The sequence below is a fragment of the Parasteatoda tepidariorum genome, chromosome 5 (assembly GCF_043381705.1).
Source record: "Parasteatoda tepidariorum isolate YZ-2023 chromosome 5, CAS_Ptep_4.0, whole genome shotgun sequence".
NCBI classification, from domain to species: Eukaryota; Metazoa; Arthropoda; class Arachnida; order Araneae; family Theridiidae; genus Parasteatoda; species Parasteatoda tepidariorum.
This window is the reverse complement of record NC_092208.1, coordinates 58,232,439-58,251,211: the sequence shown is the minus strand read 5'-3', so window position 1 is coordinate 58,251,211 and position 18,773 is coordinate 58,232,439. Positions and strand designations below refer to the sequence as shown.

General features: G+C 28.8%; 1 protein-coding gene across 15 annotated transcripts in view; it reads right to left on the bottom strand.

Moving 5' to 3' along the window:
• LOC107441724 (bromodomain-containing protein 3) overlaps positions 1 to 18,773 on the bottom strand; it is a 61,008-nt gene that overhangs the window by 31,449 nt on the left and 10,786 nt on the right. For 10 of the 15 annotated variants that reach the window (XM_016055083.3, XM_043044009.2, XM_016055080.3 and 7 more), the window contains 11 exons: positions 10,312 to 10,348; positions 8,097 to 8,321; positions 7,505 to 7,651; positions 6,548 to 6,616; positions 4,914 to 4,992; positions 3,779 to 4,104; positions 3,467 to 3,643; positions 2,550 to 2,642; positions 2,293 to 2,394; positions 1,005 to 1,133; positions 544 to 729 (listed from right to left, as the gene is read on the bottom strand). In XM_016055083.3, the coding sequence (XP_015910569.1) occupies positions 544 to 729; positions 1,005 to 1,133; positions 2,293 to 2,394; positions 2,550 to 2,642; positions 3,467 to 3,643; positions 3,779 to 4,104; positions 4,914 to 4,992; positions 6,548 to 6,616; positions 7,505 to 7,651; positions 8,097 to 8,321; positions 10,312 to 10,348 (1,570 nt within the window). Of the gene's footprint in view, positions 1 to 543; positions 730 to 1,004; positions 1,134 to 2,292; positions 2,395 to 2,549; positions 2,643 to 3,466; positions 3,644 to 3,778; positions 4,105 to 4,913; positions 4,993 to 6,547; positions 6,617 to 7,504; positions 7,652 to 8,096; positions 8,322 to 9,689; positions 9,868 to 10,311; positions 10,349 to 18,773 lie in introns of all 15 variants that reach the window. The other 5 variants (XM_071181500.1, XM_071181499.1, XM_071181497.1 and 2 more) reach the window with 1 other exon arrangement.

The following is an 18,773-nucleotide window of genomic DNA, read 5'->3' as shown; positions in this document are numbered from 1 at the left end:
TTTGTAAGTATACACATACATTCCTTTTATTGAATAAAGTAAATTTATATTATTAATTCATGAAACTTATCTATACAACATCTAACAAGTCTCTATTAGTTTTAGAATCAGTAGTTAATAAAAAGTTTAGTTTTTCTTCTTAAAAAAAAAAAAACAAGCATTTTTAATTTTATCAATTTTAGAAGCAGCTGTAAATAAAAACGAAGAAATATTTCTTTATAATAAGAGAAAAACAAGCTTTTTTAATCAATCAATCTCAGATTTGCTATAGATATCATCATCGAAACCATGTTTATCTGATGACACGCAAAATCATCATTGATGACAAAATTATAAACACTCAATTTGGAAAAAAAGTCCAAAAATTCACAGGCTTGTTTTCGAAATTTATGCAGGACTGAATATTTCTAAATATATATATACATACATACATACAAACACAGTGTACACTAGTATAAACATTTTTCACATTTTGTAATATTGAAATTTTACTTAAAAATGCAAGCTATAAAGAATTAAGATTTCAGATATAATTATTCATACTTCTTCCTGTAGTTGTTGTAGTTTCAATTTACGCTTCTCATCTTCATCAGAATCACTGGAAGAGCTCCCTGAAGATTCCGAGCTAGTCCTAGATCTAATTTCTTCTTTAACTTGAGGGACTGGAGGCGTTATATCACTGGGTGAAGGCTCATCTGGCATTTTAGCAAATCGCATTTCAAAAACATCCTGCATTTAAAGAGATAAACATTTTCAAAAAAAAATGCATACAGCATAATTATAATTGCAAAATATTCAGCAATTCATGAATTATATTGAACTAAAAATTGCTTTATTGTTAATGATAGATAATTCACAGATGAATTACAAAATGCACAAAAATAGAGTCTAAAACTAAAGCAAATAAAAAAAATTTAATTTAAAAAAAGTACCTAATTTGATAACACTTAAAATTTAGTCATTTTCAGTTATACATTTTAATAATTGTTTTAAAAAAACTTTACCTGCAGTTTCCTTGCCATGGCAACAACTTCATGATCTGGTGGATTGTATTTATAACAATTTGTAAATATTAATCGAACATCGGCAGCGAATTCTGCTGGTGTCTTATACACTCGGTCTTCCAATTTCGACTGTAATTAGATAAAAAAGAAAGTAAATTATATTAACCATTTGACAGCAATAAGGAAGCAAATAAAAAAAATTATACAAAAAATCAACTAAATGCATCATAAAAAATATAACTAAGAATTCCTAGGATACAAATTTTAAATAAAAGAGTTATTATACACATAAAATAAAAATAACTATTATGCTTTCAAGACAGAAACAACTCAATTGTTAACAAGGATGTTAAATAATAATTTTTGGCACAAAAGTTACAATAACTAATCTGCCATATCCTAATCGTAAAATAATTTTAATAAAGTCAGATTGCACATTTAATGTTAGATAAATAAATGCTAAAAAGTTTTTTCTATTTTGATTGATTAAATAGCATAAAAATAAAGGGTATAGGTTCGATCTTCGTCAGTCATTTAAGATGACGATCTCGTGCATCCAACTTTCGTCAGTAACGTCATGGTCTGCGGGGATCGCAGTTTCTTTTCATTTGCTGTTGGTCATTCTCTTGTGGATCAAGATGTCATAAATTATCTGTTTAAAGACTACTTAAGTTTCTGTTGAAGCAGATTATTTTGCATTCTTTCTTTTTGTTACTCATTTGTCACTCTGTTCGTGAGAGTATGTCTACCAGTTTAATATGTTTTTAAAATAAATTTATTTCTGTAGAAACTTTGTTTTTCATTTCTTTTTTGATATACAGATACAATGATATTCTACGACAATCTTGGATGTCATTTAAGTTATTTAAACATCCCTTAGACACCACACATTATTAAATATGATTTATGCATGCATGTCTAGTTTTGACAAAGATTACTGTCTTAAAATTATGTCTCCTACATTTTTTTATGCAGTTTAATAGCAACAATAAATGTTAGTGTATCAACAGTCCTTTATGTTATTTCCATATAAAATATTCTACACATAGTTTTGACTAGAGGTGTCCACATACATTCCCAAGATTACAAGTTGTATATCTCTGATAGATGTACTTTTTTGAATTATTCCTATTTTGAACTAACAGAACTTAAAAAAGAAATCTTACGAAAAGGTATAAAAGAAAATTTAATTACAGGCAAAACTGTAAACAAAGTATAAGAACTGTAAATAGTACAAGAATTTTAACAAAATATTGTAATTAAAATTAGTTGAAAACTATAATCATACCTTTACTGTTCCCAAATCCATTGGACATTTAATGACATCATAGTAGTCATGAATATTCAGGAGTTTTACATCAACTGGTTTGTAAAATGGCCAAGCATATCCCTACATAATTATTTTAAATCAGATACACTAACCAATTCAAAACATAAAGGAAATAAGTTTTTATAATTAAATAAATCAGAAGTGTGTTTTATGTTGACATAAGATTTAATATAATTTTAGTTACTGTTCCAATAGTTAAAAGAACATTAACTTACACCATGTTTTTTTGCAAAAAGTTCTTTTAAAACTAGATGGCAGTACTTCATCTGCTCAGTCATCTTGTTCTTTTTAAGCTTGGAATTGTTCGACTAAAAAAAAAAGGATATTATAAAAAATATAATATTAAACAAATTTGTTTTCGTTAAAAAAATAATTAAATTTTACTTTCTTTCAGTAGTGATAGCAAGAAAAATAAAAAATAAAAATTTCAATAAATATTACGAGGATTAGATTTAGGCACACTTCAAATACAATATTTTTAGTTTAAACATACAATATCATTTTTAAAAGTAAGATATTTCAGTGAAACATACCTTAAGATAAAAAGCTAGCAGATAAATCACACAATAGTTTTTCTAATTAGTGGATCTGCATAATACAGCAATCAAAATAAAAAATCTCAAAATTAAAAAAATTTTTTTTTTTTTTTTTTTTTTTTTTAAATTTCAAACATTTGGAACAAGCCGAAATCAAGGCAAATTCTAAGACTTCTGCAGTAAATTTCAGATGCATACTGCTGTACAAATGAAAAAACAACAAAAATGCTTCACTAGTTTTTGAGAAAAATAGCTTGACAACTAGTTTCTCTCTATTGCTAATACTATGAATGCTAAAATAGGATTTAAGAAACCTGATAAAACAAAATTTTAATTTGAAAACAACCACCAAGCAGTCTTGATCTTTAAGATGTTACACTGTATTTGTAAGTATACACATACATTCAGTGACGTTTATATTCAGAGACACATAGATTTAAGAAGAATAACCGCACTATCCTTAAGTAAAAAATATATTTTATGAAAATATGATATTAATAAGGTAGAGTATAATATTACTATGGAATATCATGTTTTAAAATGTATGGCAAAAAAAGAGAGAAAAAATCAGTGAAATATTTTTAAAATAGACATACTTCAACAGCAATTGGAGCTTCTGGTAAATCTTTGGATGGTTTTTTAATAGGGCGACCACTCTCCCTTCGAGTGGAAATTTTAGGTACTTTATCCGGCGGAGCTAAAGGAATAACAGGTTCAGGAATAACTGCCATTGGAGTTGTAGTGTCAGCTTTCCGCTTAACTCCTTTCTTTGTCTGAAAACAAAAAACAAAAAATTTAAAAATTAGAAGTTAAAATTATTTTAGAAACATGCAACTTTCATAAATTAAAATAAAAATAACAACAATGAATAGCTGAAATAAAATAAAAAATAATCTTTAAAAAAAAACCTTAGAAGGAACAGGATCAGGAGAACGAGTGACTGGTTTTAAATTTTCCACAGCTGAGGAAGATGCCCTTGAATGAGATGGATGATGATGACTATCATTAGAAGATGAATAACTGGAATGTCTTAATGTTGGGGGAGATGCTGAGGGAGATGAAGATAATGTTGGAGTATTTGTACTACCAGGAATAGCATATGGAGCTGTGTTTCTTGTAGAAGGTGGAGCTGGAGCTGCTTGTGCACTAGGTATTGATGCGACACAGTTCTTTGCACCAGGAGGAATTGTACTTGGAGGTTTTGAGTTAACTGGAGAAGCCACAGTTGCAACTCCTAAAAAAATATTATAATTATAAGCATTGCAAGTATTAAGAAAAAACTTCTCTTTCTACATCTATTTGGTAAATATATCATCACATAGTTCACTGTTTAAAATATTTATTTTTTCTACCACATTTTTCTTTCAAATTTTATAACAAAAAGTACTTAAAACTGCCTTTAAAGTAAAATGTTTCTTTTACAAATAGCAATAAAAAAAGTTAATTGAATATGAAAAACTAATTGCATATAATTTAAGCAATGGTAGGAATATGTAACCACGGAACAATTGAAACAGAAATTATTTAAATTAGAATAGGCTATTATATTAATGTCAGGCATATATCATTAATAAAAAATACAATAAACAATTTCTAATACTTTAAAACATAAAACAAATAAAAAGATGCTAAGTTGGAATATAAATGCTGAATTGCAGGGATGCTAATTTGTAGTGATGCTCTTCTGTTTTCACAGGTATCTTCTTATAGCAATTGGGATCATTTATTTTCTATAGTACTTTCTAAAGGGGTAATAACTTTTTTTCTGAACACTAAAATAAATGAATAAAAAACAACAATCATAGTTTATAAAAGTACTAAAAAGGTGATTAAAACGTAACTTTTGATAATACAATCAATACCTGAAAATAAAAGGATTATATACCAAAAAACAAAAAGTTACAAAATCATGGACATTACATGATTGGGAAAATGTACCAGAAAAACAAATGTGTAATTCAAAGCTCAAAACTGAAATCTTTAGGGAAGTTAGAATTATTATATAGAATGATTATGAGAAAAACTTTGAATTATACAACAAACCTTTAGGTCTTCCAGCTCCTTTCCCTTTCTTTCCTTTTCCTTTACCACCAGATTTATCAGGTATTTCTATATCAATTTCCTATAAACAATATTTATTTATTAAAGGTGAACTTATACTTCCAAGAACAACTCACATAGACCTATGCATCAAAAAATTTCTAACTACAACAAAAGAAGAAACTACAACAAAAAGATAACTTTATTAGAACACTATATTGAAAAATTAACAAGCAAGTAAAAACGTATACAACTGGTTTCACTAAAACGTATGAGTTAGTTCAGGAAATCACATTACTTTCTGCTTGCTATTTTCAGCAATGCGAACTTGAAAATTATGATTTCAGTAATAATCACAATTAACTTATAATGATTTTCAGTAATCCTCAGTAATAATAGTTTTACCTTATAACTTTAATATCAAACTTTAATAATAAAGATTTAGTGTTTATTTTAATGGTACTACACATTAAAAATTAATAAGAATTTATTCATTATATAATTATTTTAAAAACTAATATTCCAAAACTGTTCTGTTAATAGATAAAATTTGACACCTAAAAAGGTACATAAGTACTAAAAAGTTGTTAAAAGTTTCATAATACATACTTGTATAATAGAACACAAAATAAGGAACTGAAACTTCAAAAGAAAAATTTTTTATACGTTTTATCTAAATCTAATTAGTACTTTGCTTTGCAGCTTTTATCTCAGCATCAGAAAATTTCCTTTCAAAACACACTTTTTAATGCTTTTGTTTTTTCTATAATGCTTTTGTTTTTTCTATAAGAAGAGAAGAAAAAGTGTCAGTTCCTAAATTAGGTCGGAAATCATTGTCGTTTTTATCGTGCAATGCTAAATACTCTTCCTGTGTATGAATTGCTCTGAAGTACCAGAAGTACTAGAAGCATCAACTTTGGCAAAACAGTAAACCTCAGAACATACGATACAGAACACATGTCCTTCCAACACTTTCGACTTTATAAAACACGGTCATTCTGCACTATAGGCATCGCGATAATGCTGCGTCAATTTTTGTTTTTTTTGCTTGACGTTCCATTGTACTGAGTGATTTTTTACATATACAGGCTTTTTTGCTCATTAAATGTCCGTTAAAAAATAGATTTTAAAAAATTTTCGTTTATTTCTGCTCACAGTAAGTACCACTTATTTCTGTGCTGTTGACATGACGGATCGGAAGCATGACGTCATTGCATGCTAGCCGAGAGCGCAATGTTTAAAAGGAGCGTTCTCTGTGCCTCTGGTGATGCATTTCCGACCACTGTCCTGATTTGTGCAAAGTGTCTGCATCAACCGATATGATTCAATGAGAATGATTCTTAAAAGGAAAAAATTATAGAATAAAAATTTAATTTTTGGATTAGTCAAAAATTATTTTTGTGTAATTTTGTGGGTGTTGCCAGTGATAGCGTAACGTTGACATAAAATCTGTAATAATTATGCTCAATCCATAATAGTTGGCATCTCTGTATTTTTGTATTCTATATTTAAAACTTTATTTATATAGTAATAATTTATTTCAATTAAAAAAAGAAATTGCAAGCTAATGAATTCAATTTCTTTCAATATTAGTTTAAAAAATTTAAGGTCTAAATAAATTTAACACTTCTGCATACTTCTTTGGGACCTTCTTCCATTTTGGACACAAATATTTTCTCGATCGTATGAGCCATTAGAACAACATCCTACAAATTATAAAAAATTGGCATGTATTAAACACAAAACAATCATCACTTATTAGCAACAACATAATTATAAATTTTAATACAATTTTGATCATTATTATTAATAAATTTTTATTAATCTCTTAAATCAATTATTATGGAATAAGCTACATTTTTAAATAAGTCAAGCATGCTTAAAATGGTTAGACATTACTTTCTAATTAAAGACAGGTGAAATTGGTTGTTGCAAGAAGCTTGGAGTTCAGTAAAATATTTAATACTCGATTTGGGAGAGGGATTTTTTCATACACAAGTTCAATAAGCAAAGAACTATATAAGAATTATTTACAAGACCTCTGTAACTTAATAGCCTTTGACTTAAGAAAGAATTAAATTGGAGAATATTACTGAGCCTGAAAGTTAGAATTACTAATAGTATTAGAACTATTGTGCAACTATAACGTTAGAATGAATGTACTGTTTGGATCATTTGGTTGGAAATTTTAAAAAAATATATCTTTTTCAGAGTAATAATAAACACTCTCGCTTACAAAGTCAAGCAATTGTGCTTTTTTAATTGAACATATTTTATAAGCGGCTTAAAAAAGTCTGGTTCATAAACTTTCTAAACCTAATTTCTGTATTTTCAGTTATGTGTGCAATTGCTAATCACTGATACTTTATTTTTCAAACATCATTTTTTTCAAACACTTTTTTGTATATTGCCTTTAAGTAGAAAAAATTACTATAAAACCATGATTTTAATGCGCAAATGAGACAATTATATCAAAAATATACAGTGCATGATTAATGACTATACAGATTATCTAAACATATAAAAAAATTTATAAGATTTGAAAAAAAATATATCTAAAATATAAATATACATTTAAGTTAGTGTTCACTTACTTCTCCTGGTTTGTTATATCGATAGCAGTTGTAAAACATAGCTTGAAAATCTCTTATACATTCTTTCACATCATAATAATAGAAATTCTCAATCCTCCTTTTTATGGTATTTAAATCCATGGGATACTTAATAATGCTATGATAATCCTGAAAACAAATTGAAAATTAATAACATGTGGTGGTACTCTAATAGTAATACAACAACTATTTAAAATTTTAAAAAAAAAATTTATTCAGAGGAAATTTTTTTTTTCTATTAATATATTTAGGCAAAAATTAAAACTAATATGAAAAACAGTAAAAATTTAATAAGCATTCATATTATAATATGCACACTTTACAATTTTTAATTAATGTTGAAACTACAATCTCTACTGAATTAATTAAAAACTATAAATATGCATTGGACATAGTTAGGCTACTTCATAAATTTATTATTTAATATTAAAGAATCCTAATAACAAGCTAAATTAAAGAAAAAGAAACGAATTTTAAAACTAGTACTAAATGCACCCTTTCTTATTAAATTATGAAACAGCTCTCATGCAATTGCAAAGAAAATAATGCCTAAAAAAAAGAAAAGGATCCTTACCGGAAGTTTCAATTTCACAGTATCTACAGGTTTCTCAAAAGGCCATGCAAAATTATGTTTGTGAATAGCCTTTAAAACAACCTTCAAAACAAATTGCAGAAGATTGGTATTTCTATGAGGCTTTCCTTCCGGTGGATAAACTAAAGGTTGAACAACACCATTTATGGGCTCCATTTGAGCATCCATAGCTTCATACTCTGCTAAAGCAGCTTCATCGTTCATATTCTATAATAATAAAATAAGCAATGAAAAACACCAAAATACTAATTCAAAAAAATACACTCATGAAAAATACATAGGATTTTTTTCTTTAACTTCAAACCTGAATTAAAACTATTTGTAACAGTATCAAAGTGGTTTTTCAGCAAAAACTTCACAAAAATGTTTTTTTTTTTTTGTTTGTTGTTATTTCATTATTGACACTGCATTATAACTTATTTGACATTGATTAACATAAAAATCATAATAGCATTTTGTTTAATTAATATCTACAAAAAACATAATTAAATTTTTGTCGATCGTAGGCTCCCAACCTTTTTTGAATCAACCGCCAACTTCAATTCAATTTCAACTTCAATTAAGTAATAACAAAAACGTTTTTGTCCCAATTAAAGTTTCTTATTCAAGGTGCATAAAATATACCTAATAACCAATGTTGGAAACCATTTTTATACTAATTTTGATTAATATGACTTACATACAAAATTTTCAAATTCACCAATCAAACAAATTCATCATAACATTTAGCAATTTAAAGCAAATACATGATCAATTATAAAAAAATGTGAAATAAGTAGTATATCATTCATTCATGAATACAATCAGATGGTCGTGTGTTTTGCAGTATAGCTATTATTGAATGAAAATATTTCAAAATCTAAGAGAAATTGTTTTATAAGTTAATAATAGGATATCTAAAAGCTAACTACATTTTTAATATCACTATAAATAATTAAACAAAGAAAAATATGTAAAGTAACTTAAAAGTATATTCAAAAATGTTTTATAAAACGAGTTTGAAGAAAAAGAAAAGTAAATAAAAATGTAAAATACTTTAAAAGCAATTTTAATAACATAACTTATATACATTTTATGAAATAACAATTTCAATAACAAATCTTATATAGTGAATTAAAAACAAAAATAATTCATCGACACCTAACCAAAATATCAATGCATACTGTTGCGTACTCAACACTGATTTATTGTTAGATACAGAAATATGTGTTTCATTATTAAACTTTAAAACTATTTTTATTAATCGTTCATTAACTAAATAATGCATATTTCAAACTAAATAATGCATATTTCAATGTAAAATTTTGAATTGTCTTTTTAATTTTCACTATGCAAAAAACAAAGAAAAAAATTCAAAAATTATTGACAAAGCATGCATTCTGTTATTTTAAAAGCCTCAAATGAACATTCGAAGAAAACATTATGAAATTATATACTTTAAGACAAGATAATTTATTTATAACATTTAAATATACAGTTTACAAATTTAAATTGGCTGGCTTTACATAATTTTCACCTTATCATACTTTTTTCATTATTTAAAATGTGGTATAAGGGATACGATAAACTAATTACCATTATTAGTATTAACAGGGTTTTTGACCCTCTCAATTATATCTGACTTGCTTGAAACAGCTCTTTCGTAATATTAAGATGGAAGTGTTTGAAAACTTAGAAAAAAGATTTCTTACACTAACAAACTACGGCCTGTCATAAATACATTCTTTTTTTTCTTTATGTAACAAAAAAATATCTGTAAAATAAAATAAACAGAAAAATTAATAAATATAAATTGTTGCTATTAATTCTTTCAGCTTTAAGGAAGAGCTTTTAACTATTTAATATACTCCCATTATTTATTTTTAACCTGTTAAGTTGGAATATTCTATGGAACAAAACTAGCATGTAGCATTTCCATTCATTAAACAAGGATGGCCTACATAATGCCTCACAAAAACATAATTAAGTAAATTAAACAAGCTCAAGTCACAAAGCATAAAATATGATTTGCGAGTAAAATTAAATGCAATCCAGAAAATATCTTAAGATAAATTGAGATTAACTTTATCTAAAGATTAAAGATAAATACAACAAGTAAAGAAATTATATAAAAACAACTTCTTTCCCTTTAAATTTATTTAAGTTGAATTCATACGAATAAAAACAAATATTTAAAGTATTAAATTCAAAAACTTACCACAAATAAAGAAGGAGCTTCTTTAGAGCTTGCCATTCTAAAACAAAGGATAAAAATACAAGTCATAAAATTGTTGGACAAAATTTAATGTGATTTTTAAAGTTAGTAGCAAATAAGAATTTCCTTAATATAAGATAAGTTTTAAAAAAAATATAGTTAATGCAACAAGCTAACAAAGAAGGAGGTATCCCAAGTGTTACGTACAAATTACTAATTTTAATATAAAAATGCTTTCTAGTATGAAAAAATATGAGTTAGTTAACATAATAATAATGGAAATATGCATCCTTAAAAATGGAAATTTTACTGAAATTACTTTTAAACGTATTCACAGGAACTGTGCCGATAAAATAATTATTTCCTTTGTAATAAGATTTAGTGTGTAATGTTCAGAACCTTTTCTAAGTATTTATTAATAATATAAAATTCGAATTAACAAAATGTTTTCAAAAGATTCAAAAAAATATGTGATACTTCAGATGTTAATATTTGGATGACTCCATTATCCAAAAGTAGTAAACAAAATTCTTTCTAACTTTAACCTATGATTGAATGCATTTGCGTGCACTATGTGAATAATACACTCATGGGGATATAATTCAACAGTCACAAGATGGCAAAAAGCACTCAAAATATTTTGCATTTTTCAGTAAAGTGAGCAATGATTTCCTTTTTCCAATGGTATTCATGCACTTTGTTGTTTCATTCACTTTGAAAACTGTCCAGCACAAAAGTGAACAGGCAGCAAGAACATCACAAGAATAAACTACCAATATAACCTGACTGGTATGTCATTCCCAAATTGGTGAATATCTTCCTTGCAAGAGCAAAAACAAATATTGCATTATAATTTTATCAAAGATTTTTTGATAGGAAATAACAGCATTTTTAAACAATCGCACCACAGTTTTCCATGTCTTGTCAATAGAATAATCAGAGGTCTGTCCAAACATTTTGTGAAAGGTCTGCTTTTGTAAAATTGTGAAAAAATTACTCTTAATTTGTGAATGTAAAATAAACGTTAAGTCAAATTCTTTCAACCCAGGTCCTGCTTTTGAGAATTTATGCAAATAGGGTCCTGATATTGCAAAAAACTTTTTCAAGGAGTTTTTAAATTGTAAAGAGATACAAGATTATGCTCAACACTGTAAAATTATAATAAAAAAAATTTAATTTTAAAAAATAAGCAGCAATTGCTGCTACTAAATTAGAGATGCAACATACAAATATTTGGTATTTAGCCTATACTGCTGAACGCAGAATATTCATTTCAGACGAATAAAGGAAGAAGCATCTGCAAAAGAAAAAACTTTGTTCGTTTACATCGGTCTTTCTTTCCACCCACTCCCCTGGGAAGGGTTTATTCGATTAACAAAACAATAATGAAGATTAACAAATTTGTGAAAGGTCCGATTATAAGATAAATTATTTTGTGAAGGGTCCGTTTTTAAGTTAAAATACTTAGTGAAGGGTACGTTAACGGACCCAATTTCGTCGAAACAAACCTCTGATAATTAGAATAAACTTCCTCATAACAGACATTCAAGGGTTGCAAGGCTACAGGCATTCCCCGTCGCAAAACAAGTTTAATGCATTTCAGTTTATGTATCAAGTTAAATTTATCTTCTATTATTTGGAAGTCTTGTTCTAAGGACAGTTACTTTGCTTTTGAAGTAAAACCTGTTGATCTAGTTCAAAGACTTATTTTTTTTTTAATAACTTTTATAACTGTCGTTGAACAGCCGACCCAAATTTTGGGTTTACGACTACTAATGTTCAGCGCAGTAGCCTTGTAATTTTGAATCCAATCCAGAAGACAAGGTAACTCTTGGATCAAGTATTGGGAGAAATTTGCCTTCGTGGAGGACTTTATGATGGAACTAACCTGCATTTGCTTCACATGGAGAGGAAAACCACAAAAACCTCCCGCGGTTAGCCTGACGGACAACCACTGAGGATATTTTATACCAGGACTGCAGTTGGTGCAAGACGGATGCGGAATTTATATCGACCAGCCATTGCTGAGTTTCTAACCTGGTTCACCTTATTGGAAGGCAAATGCTCTATCCCTTGAGTCATCATAGCTCAGTTCATACTGTTTGTCTACGATGGGTACTCTGCCAGACATCCGTCTGGACCTGTGGCGGTGAGTATGGTAACGAGGTATGATTATTTCAAGTAGTAGGGATGCGGGATTCCTCTTTAGACTGGTTTGGGCGAAAGAAAAGGAGACCTCTTCATCAAAGCCACCCTCCCTAAAATGCCCTCTTCTTGTTCCCATAGTACCAGACTGCCGCAGACATAGTGGTGGTCAGAGTACCTATCTTAGACAAACAGTAGATTTTGGGGGGGGGGGAACACCTTGGAAAGAAGTTAGTTTCTTTAAGTAAGCACACCTGAAAAAACCCAAGCAGGGTTTGCAAAAGTCACCTGGGTTCACTTTGGCGAGCTATGGTAATAAATACTATTATATTAAAACTGGCATTATAATAAAACTGTTTTTTTTATTTCTATTTTTACTCATTTTTTTAATAAAGGTACATAATTGGCACTGTTACAGGGATATATATATGTGTGAAGATAAACAATTACATCACACCTACCAACATCGGAGGAATAAAATATCAGCGATTTTACTAGAGCCACTTTTTAGGCAAGGAGTTAAGTTCTGATACATCATGCACAATCATGTAAATCAAGAAGAGAAATTCAAAATTCGAAATAATATAAGAACTTACATTTAGCAAAGTAAAGAATATGTATATACAGGGGTCTGTCCACGCCGAATTTACTACCGTTTAGCGGTACCTTCACAAATTCAATTTTAGGAAAAACGGTAGTTTCACAAAATACTTCCTCTTAGAATTTTATTTTTGTATCCCTTAAGAAACGATAAATCCATATTTTCGTGTTGATTTTTTTATATAAATTTTAATTTTTCACAAATTATATCTAAATTTTCACAAAATAGGTACCTCTCAGAAAAACCTAGACAGACCCCTGATATAAATCTTAATCTAAAGATTTTTTATTATTACTTAAACTATAAACACTCAACATACTGCAGTACTGGTAATAGCACCATCTGTTGAGGAATAAGATAAGTATTTTTGCTCAGGGTGCTTAGCCAAATCTTTCAACAAAAAATAAGCACCTTTTAAGTACTTTATAAGCACTCAAAAAAAAATTTTAAGCACAATTTGACTATTTTTTTAAAAAAAAGTAAAAAAGAAAAAAAATTTTACATGCTACGCAGTTTCAATAAAGTGCTTACTCTTCATGAAATTTGTAGCAAAATAAAAGAAATGAACCTGATTGTTATATGTTAATCATTTGCAACGGAATCACACTAACTGAAATATTTATGAATTTTTGCGTTTTAGGAACTATTTTAAAAAGACATTTATGACACGTTTTTCGGCAGTTATTTATCATTTTTCAGGTCCCTTTCACATGAATTTTCAAATAACGATATATTAAAAACAATGTTCGAAATTCGAGTTTGAGTTATATTATTTGAGTCTACCGTAAATCCAGATCGTTTATCAATCGTTTTTTCAGCAGCTGTTGGTCGTGTCTTGATTATTTTCTCACGGGTTTTTCGATTCAGATGTAATTAATACGATGTCATGGATAACCAGGGTTGGGGTTTTGGACAGAACACGTGGGTTCTATTGTCTTAAACTGTCCTAAACTGGATAAAACTGTCCTAAACTGTCTTAAGTGTCCAAAACTTTGAACTTTGGTAAAAGGTAACTATATCAATAAATATTTGATATTTTTTATACAATTTACTTTAACTTATTAAGGAAAATAATATAATAGGAAAAGGTTTATAATTTTTGAAGCTCTACGATTCATAGAACAACAAAAGTGAATACCTAATCCTTTAAATATAAATATGCTTTTAAGACTGATAAATAATGTTTTTGCATAAGGAAAAATAATGCAATATTAAAAAATAATAATATTTTTTTTAAAAAAAATACTAAATTGGTTTAAAAATTAACCTTTTATTTTTCACAATAATTTTTTTAAAAAATTTTTATAATTTCTGCATCACATGATGATAAAAAAAGACATCTATTTAAAAAAAAATGTTTTTAAATATAAATATATTAGTTTAAATTGAAAATACAAAATACATGAAAAATGTATTAACAGTTTTGAAGGGCATAACATTAGTTTCAGTTACTAATACTGGTGATGTATCACCACTATGCTAAAAGAATCGAACATGAATGAAATAAAAGTATCCTTGAATAGTACTATAGATAAATAAACCTGTTTATGACTAATCAAGCACTTAGTCCCTAATAGCTTAACCTGTATGGCAAGGTCAAACTTCAATTATGTACTATTGAATGAAAGGACCAATTGAACTTGATTACTGAATCCATTCTGTCCTAAACCTTGCCAACCCTGTGGATAACGAATTTCATATTTTTGTAATCACTTTTTTACACGCTCAATTCGAGACAATTCCATTATTATAAGTCCAAATTTTTGTTATGATTGCTTTTGAGGCAGTATAAGTTATTATAATTACTTATCGTTTTTTCATTCATTTTGACATCGTTTTTAAAATACCGATACGCTTAATAAGTTATTACGAAGCGCAACATTTTCAAAATTCGAGAATTACACTCATTTTAAAACTTATAGAATGAGTGAATATAAAACAGAGGAATTATTTTTTATTTATATTTTATCCTTAAAAAAAACTTTAATGGTAAAATTAAAAACTTTGTATAGTCTGGAAATCTTTAAAGTTATGCAAATATTTGTGAAAAATGCCCCTTTTCGTGATAAGTGCCCTCTTTTAAGGGAAAATAATGCTCTTTTCCGCTTCTAGCACCCTGCCTTTATTAAACATTCTTTTTTCCATATTATAGCTTTATTTTTTATAAGTATAGCAAACTCTGGTATATTGAGCACAATGTTTTAATGAGGAAAATGCCTCAATCCTTATACTCTCATTATTAAAGAGTTTAAATGAAATTACAAAACAATATGAAGTGAATATTTACTTTTACAATAGCACGTGAGTCAGGGCCGTAACAACGCCGGGGCACCGCCCCGGAGCCCCTGTAGTCAAGGGGGCCCCCCCCATATGAAGAGATCACATCATGCTTTTTCAAAATACAGTACTCTAATTATATATATGTAGGAAAGAAATTGTGTTAAGATAGAGTTGCTGAAAATTTTCTTTTTTGTAATTACGTAACTACTATAACATAAAGGAAAGGGTAAAAAACGGTATAACAGCTTTTCACAAATTATTTCCCTTTCTCATAAGAACAAACACACTTTGCAGAGAAGGGGAAAGGCCACAGCTGCATGTAGTTGATTGTTAACACTTTCTGTACATTGCACTTCTGGTTTACATTGTTTCCTCTACTATCTAGCGTCAGACACAGTGGTGTGTCAACCAAGGGGAGACAGAGGGCCCCTCTAAAATTTAAGTGATGGGGCAAACGATGTGTTTCGCCCCTCCTAAAATTTAGACACTCACAAAAATTAAGTAAAATCGGTAATTTTAAAAAAAAAAAATTCAAATTTGAAGCTATTTTTGAAATAAGAAAACTTTATACATATTCCACTAACATTTATGTGCTTTGCCTTTTCTGATATTTAGTTATTCGCCAAGACGAAGTCCATTAAAATAGGTAATTTTAGAGAAGAAGAAAACAAAGCTATTCTTTCTCAGCTTTGAAGTTATACATCAAGTAGGAAACTTTATTTTGTTATGGGCGATTAATGTGTTTTTTGACTTTTGGAAAAGTAAAGTGAAAATGGAAAAAATATTTTAATTCCAATTTTCACTCTATTTTCATCCGAAATAGTAATGAGGGGGCGAACATAGTGTTTCGCCCCTTTTGAAATTTCAAAGTACTAAAAAATAATAGAAATTGGTAACTAAAAATAATTTCATCTTTGAATCTATTTTCCAAATAGAAAACTTAATTTTCTTCTGAAATAAAAGTGAGGGGGGTGGGGAATTTGCTTCTCATCTTCTGAAATTTAGACATTAACATTAATAGAATAAAATCAAGCAAAGTAGGAAATTTTAGAAGAAGAAAATTGTTTTGTTTCATAACTTCGACGATATTTTCCAAATAGAAAACTTAATTTTCCTCTTAAATTATAGTAAGGGGATAGGAAACTTTATTTTCTTCTGAGATAAAGTAAGGGGGGCTAAAATGTGTTTTGTATCTTCTGAAATTTAGACATTTGAAATAATGAAGTCTAGTAATTTTTTTTTCTTTTTTTTCTTTAAAAAAAAAAAACTTTGAATCTATTTTCCAAAAAGAAAATTTTATTTTCCCCCTTAAATTAAAGTGAGGCGGTGAAGAATATACTTCGCCCCTTCTGAAATTCAGACATTCGCAGGAATAAAGTCAAGTAAAATTTATATTTAACTCTTATTTTCGACAGTTAAAGCTATTTTCCAAATCAAAAACTTTGTTTTCCTCTGAAATTTAATTGAGATGGAAGATAATGTGCGCCACCCCTTCTGAAAATTTGACATTCGCTACAATAAAGTAAAGTAGAATTGAGAATTTTAGAAAAAGAAACTACTTTTTTTCCAATTTACTAGCTATTTTCCAAATTGAAGTAGAAATTGGTATTTTATGATTAGCATTATATTTAGAGGAAAAGGAGGCTACTGTGGACATGGGGGACAGGAGTAGACAGCATGAATATTTTCCCCCTAGTCATATTTCCTCAGTGAGATGTCGTAAATTGGTAACATTTACGTACAGTGAACCAAAAAAGTACCACCCTGAATAACTTTTGATTTAATGATCGGATCTTCACGTTCTAGGACTCCATCTTAATAATTCGAGGGTGTGACATCAAATATGCAAATTAATTAGTGCACAATATTTTATTTTAAGTTACGCAATCAGACGTAAAAACATACTTTCTCTGAATAAACATAACTTTTGTTCAACAGATTCGATTTTCTAACCCCCCTAATATAGGAGGTAGCTGTAATCTGGGGAATATGGTCCCAATAGTTGGGTCGGGTGAGTTATCCAAAGTTTGGACCCCCAAATGTTAATTTTATTTTTTTGTATTTCACTACAGATCGAGAGCTTTTTAAGGGAATTGAAAAAATTTTGCACACGATTATAAAATTCTGTTATCTAAAGGTAATTCCACGCAAGAAATAACTTTTAGTAAATATTTATTATTTTTTATTTAATAATAATCTGATGCTGATCATTCACGTCGCACTAGTGCTGCACAATAGGCTATTGGCGACGGACTGGGAAACATCCCTTGAGGTTTGATCCCTTGTAGAAGGGATTGCCCCCTGCTTCAGTAGCCCAGTGACCTGCACCCGAAGTCGAGCACTTTATCGTAGAACAGTTTAACGAAGACCAATACCGCACACCCTCGGTCCCTACGCAGACTGACCCAAGTGGTCACTCATCCGCACACTGACCGCAGCCAGTGATGCTTGACTTCGGTGATCTGCTAGGAACCGTGTCTTAATGATCAGTCCCCTTTGGGACAATAATATTCTGAAAACTTTTGAATCGTAAGGCATATAGTTTTTTTTTTCTGTATCATTTTTAAGTATAATTCCACATGGAAAATACAAATTTGAGCGAAATTGGTTGAATAGTGCATTAGTTCCTGAGAAATCGAGTTTTATAAGTACGATTTTTTTTAAATTTAATTTTTCAGGATTAATCAATTTCGCTGAAATTTTGCATATTGTCATGTTTAAAACTTACAATGTTTTGTAATCAAATTTATAAGCGAACAAATAACTTGTTTTCATAAATATATTCACTAACATAATACATAAATAGCTAAAATGACAGTTAGAGATGGAGTACTGAAAGTTTTTGAAAGGGCCTCCGCCAAAAATGTTTGCCCCAGGGCCCCGAGGAGTGAAGTTACGGCACTGATGTGAGTGTAATATTTATATGATAGTCTATAAAATAGTTTGAGTCAAAAAAAGCTGTCTAAAGCAAACACAACAGAGGATGAAGAATACTACAATGAGTTAATACAAAGCCTAAACTAAACAGTATTTAAACAGGGTGCGAAGCAACATCTCTCAACAAAAAATTAGAATAAAAAATAAGTACTTTTTAAGTACTCAAAAAAAAATTTAAGCACTATATGTTTTTACAAAATGCTAAATAATTTTCAAAGACTTTACATGATCATGATAAAAATAACTTGTTTCTGACAAAGAACTCTTTTCATAATTACATTAGCCACCATAAAAAGATGAGATTTTTCGGTTTGATTTCAGAGGGTGGAAAATGAAGCCTGAAATTGAGAATAATTGCAAAATACAGCAGAGTTGCACATGAGAATGCAATAATCTCACCGAACCCAGCTAAGTAGACACACATGCTGTCTCCCAAGTATTTTATGAAATATGCAACATGATGAGCGCCATCATACGTTACGGAACGACTGTACATCGAAAT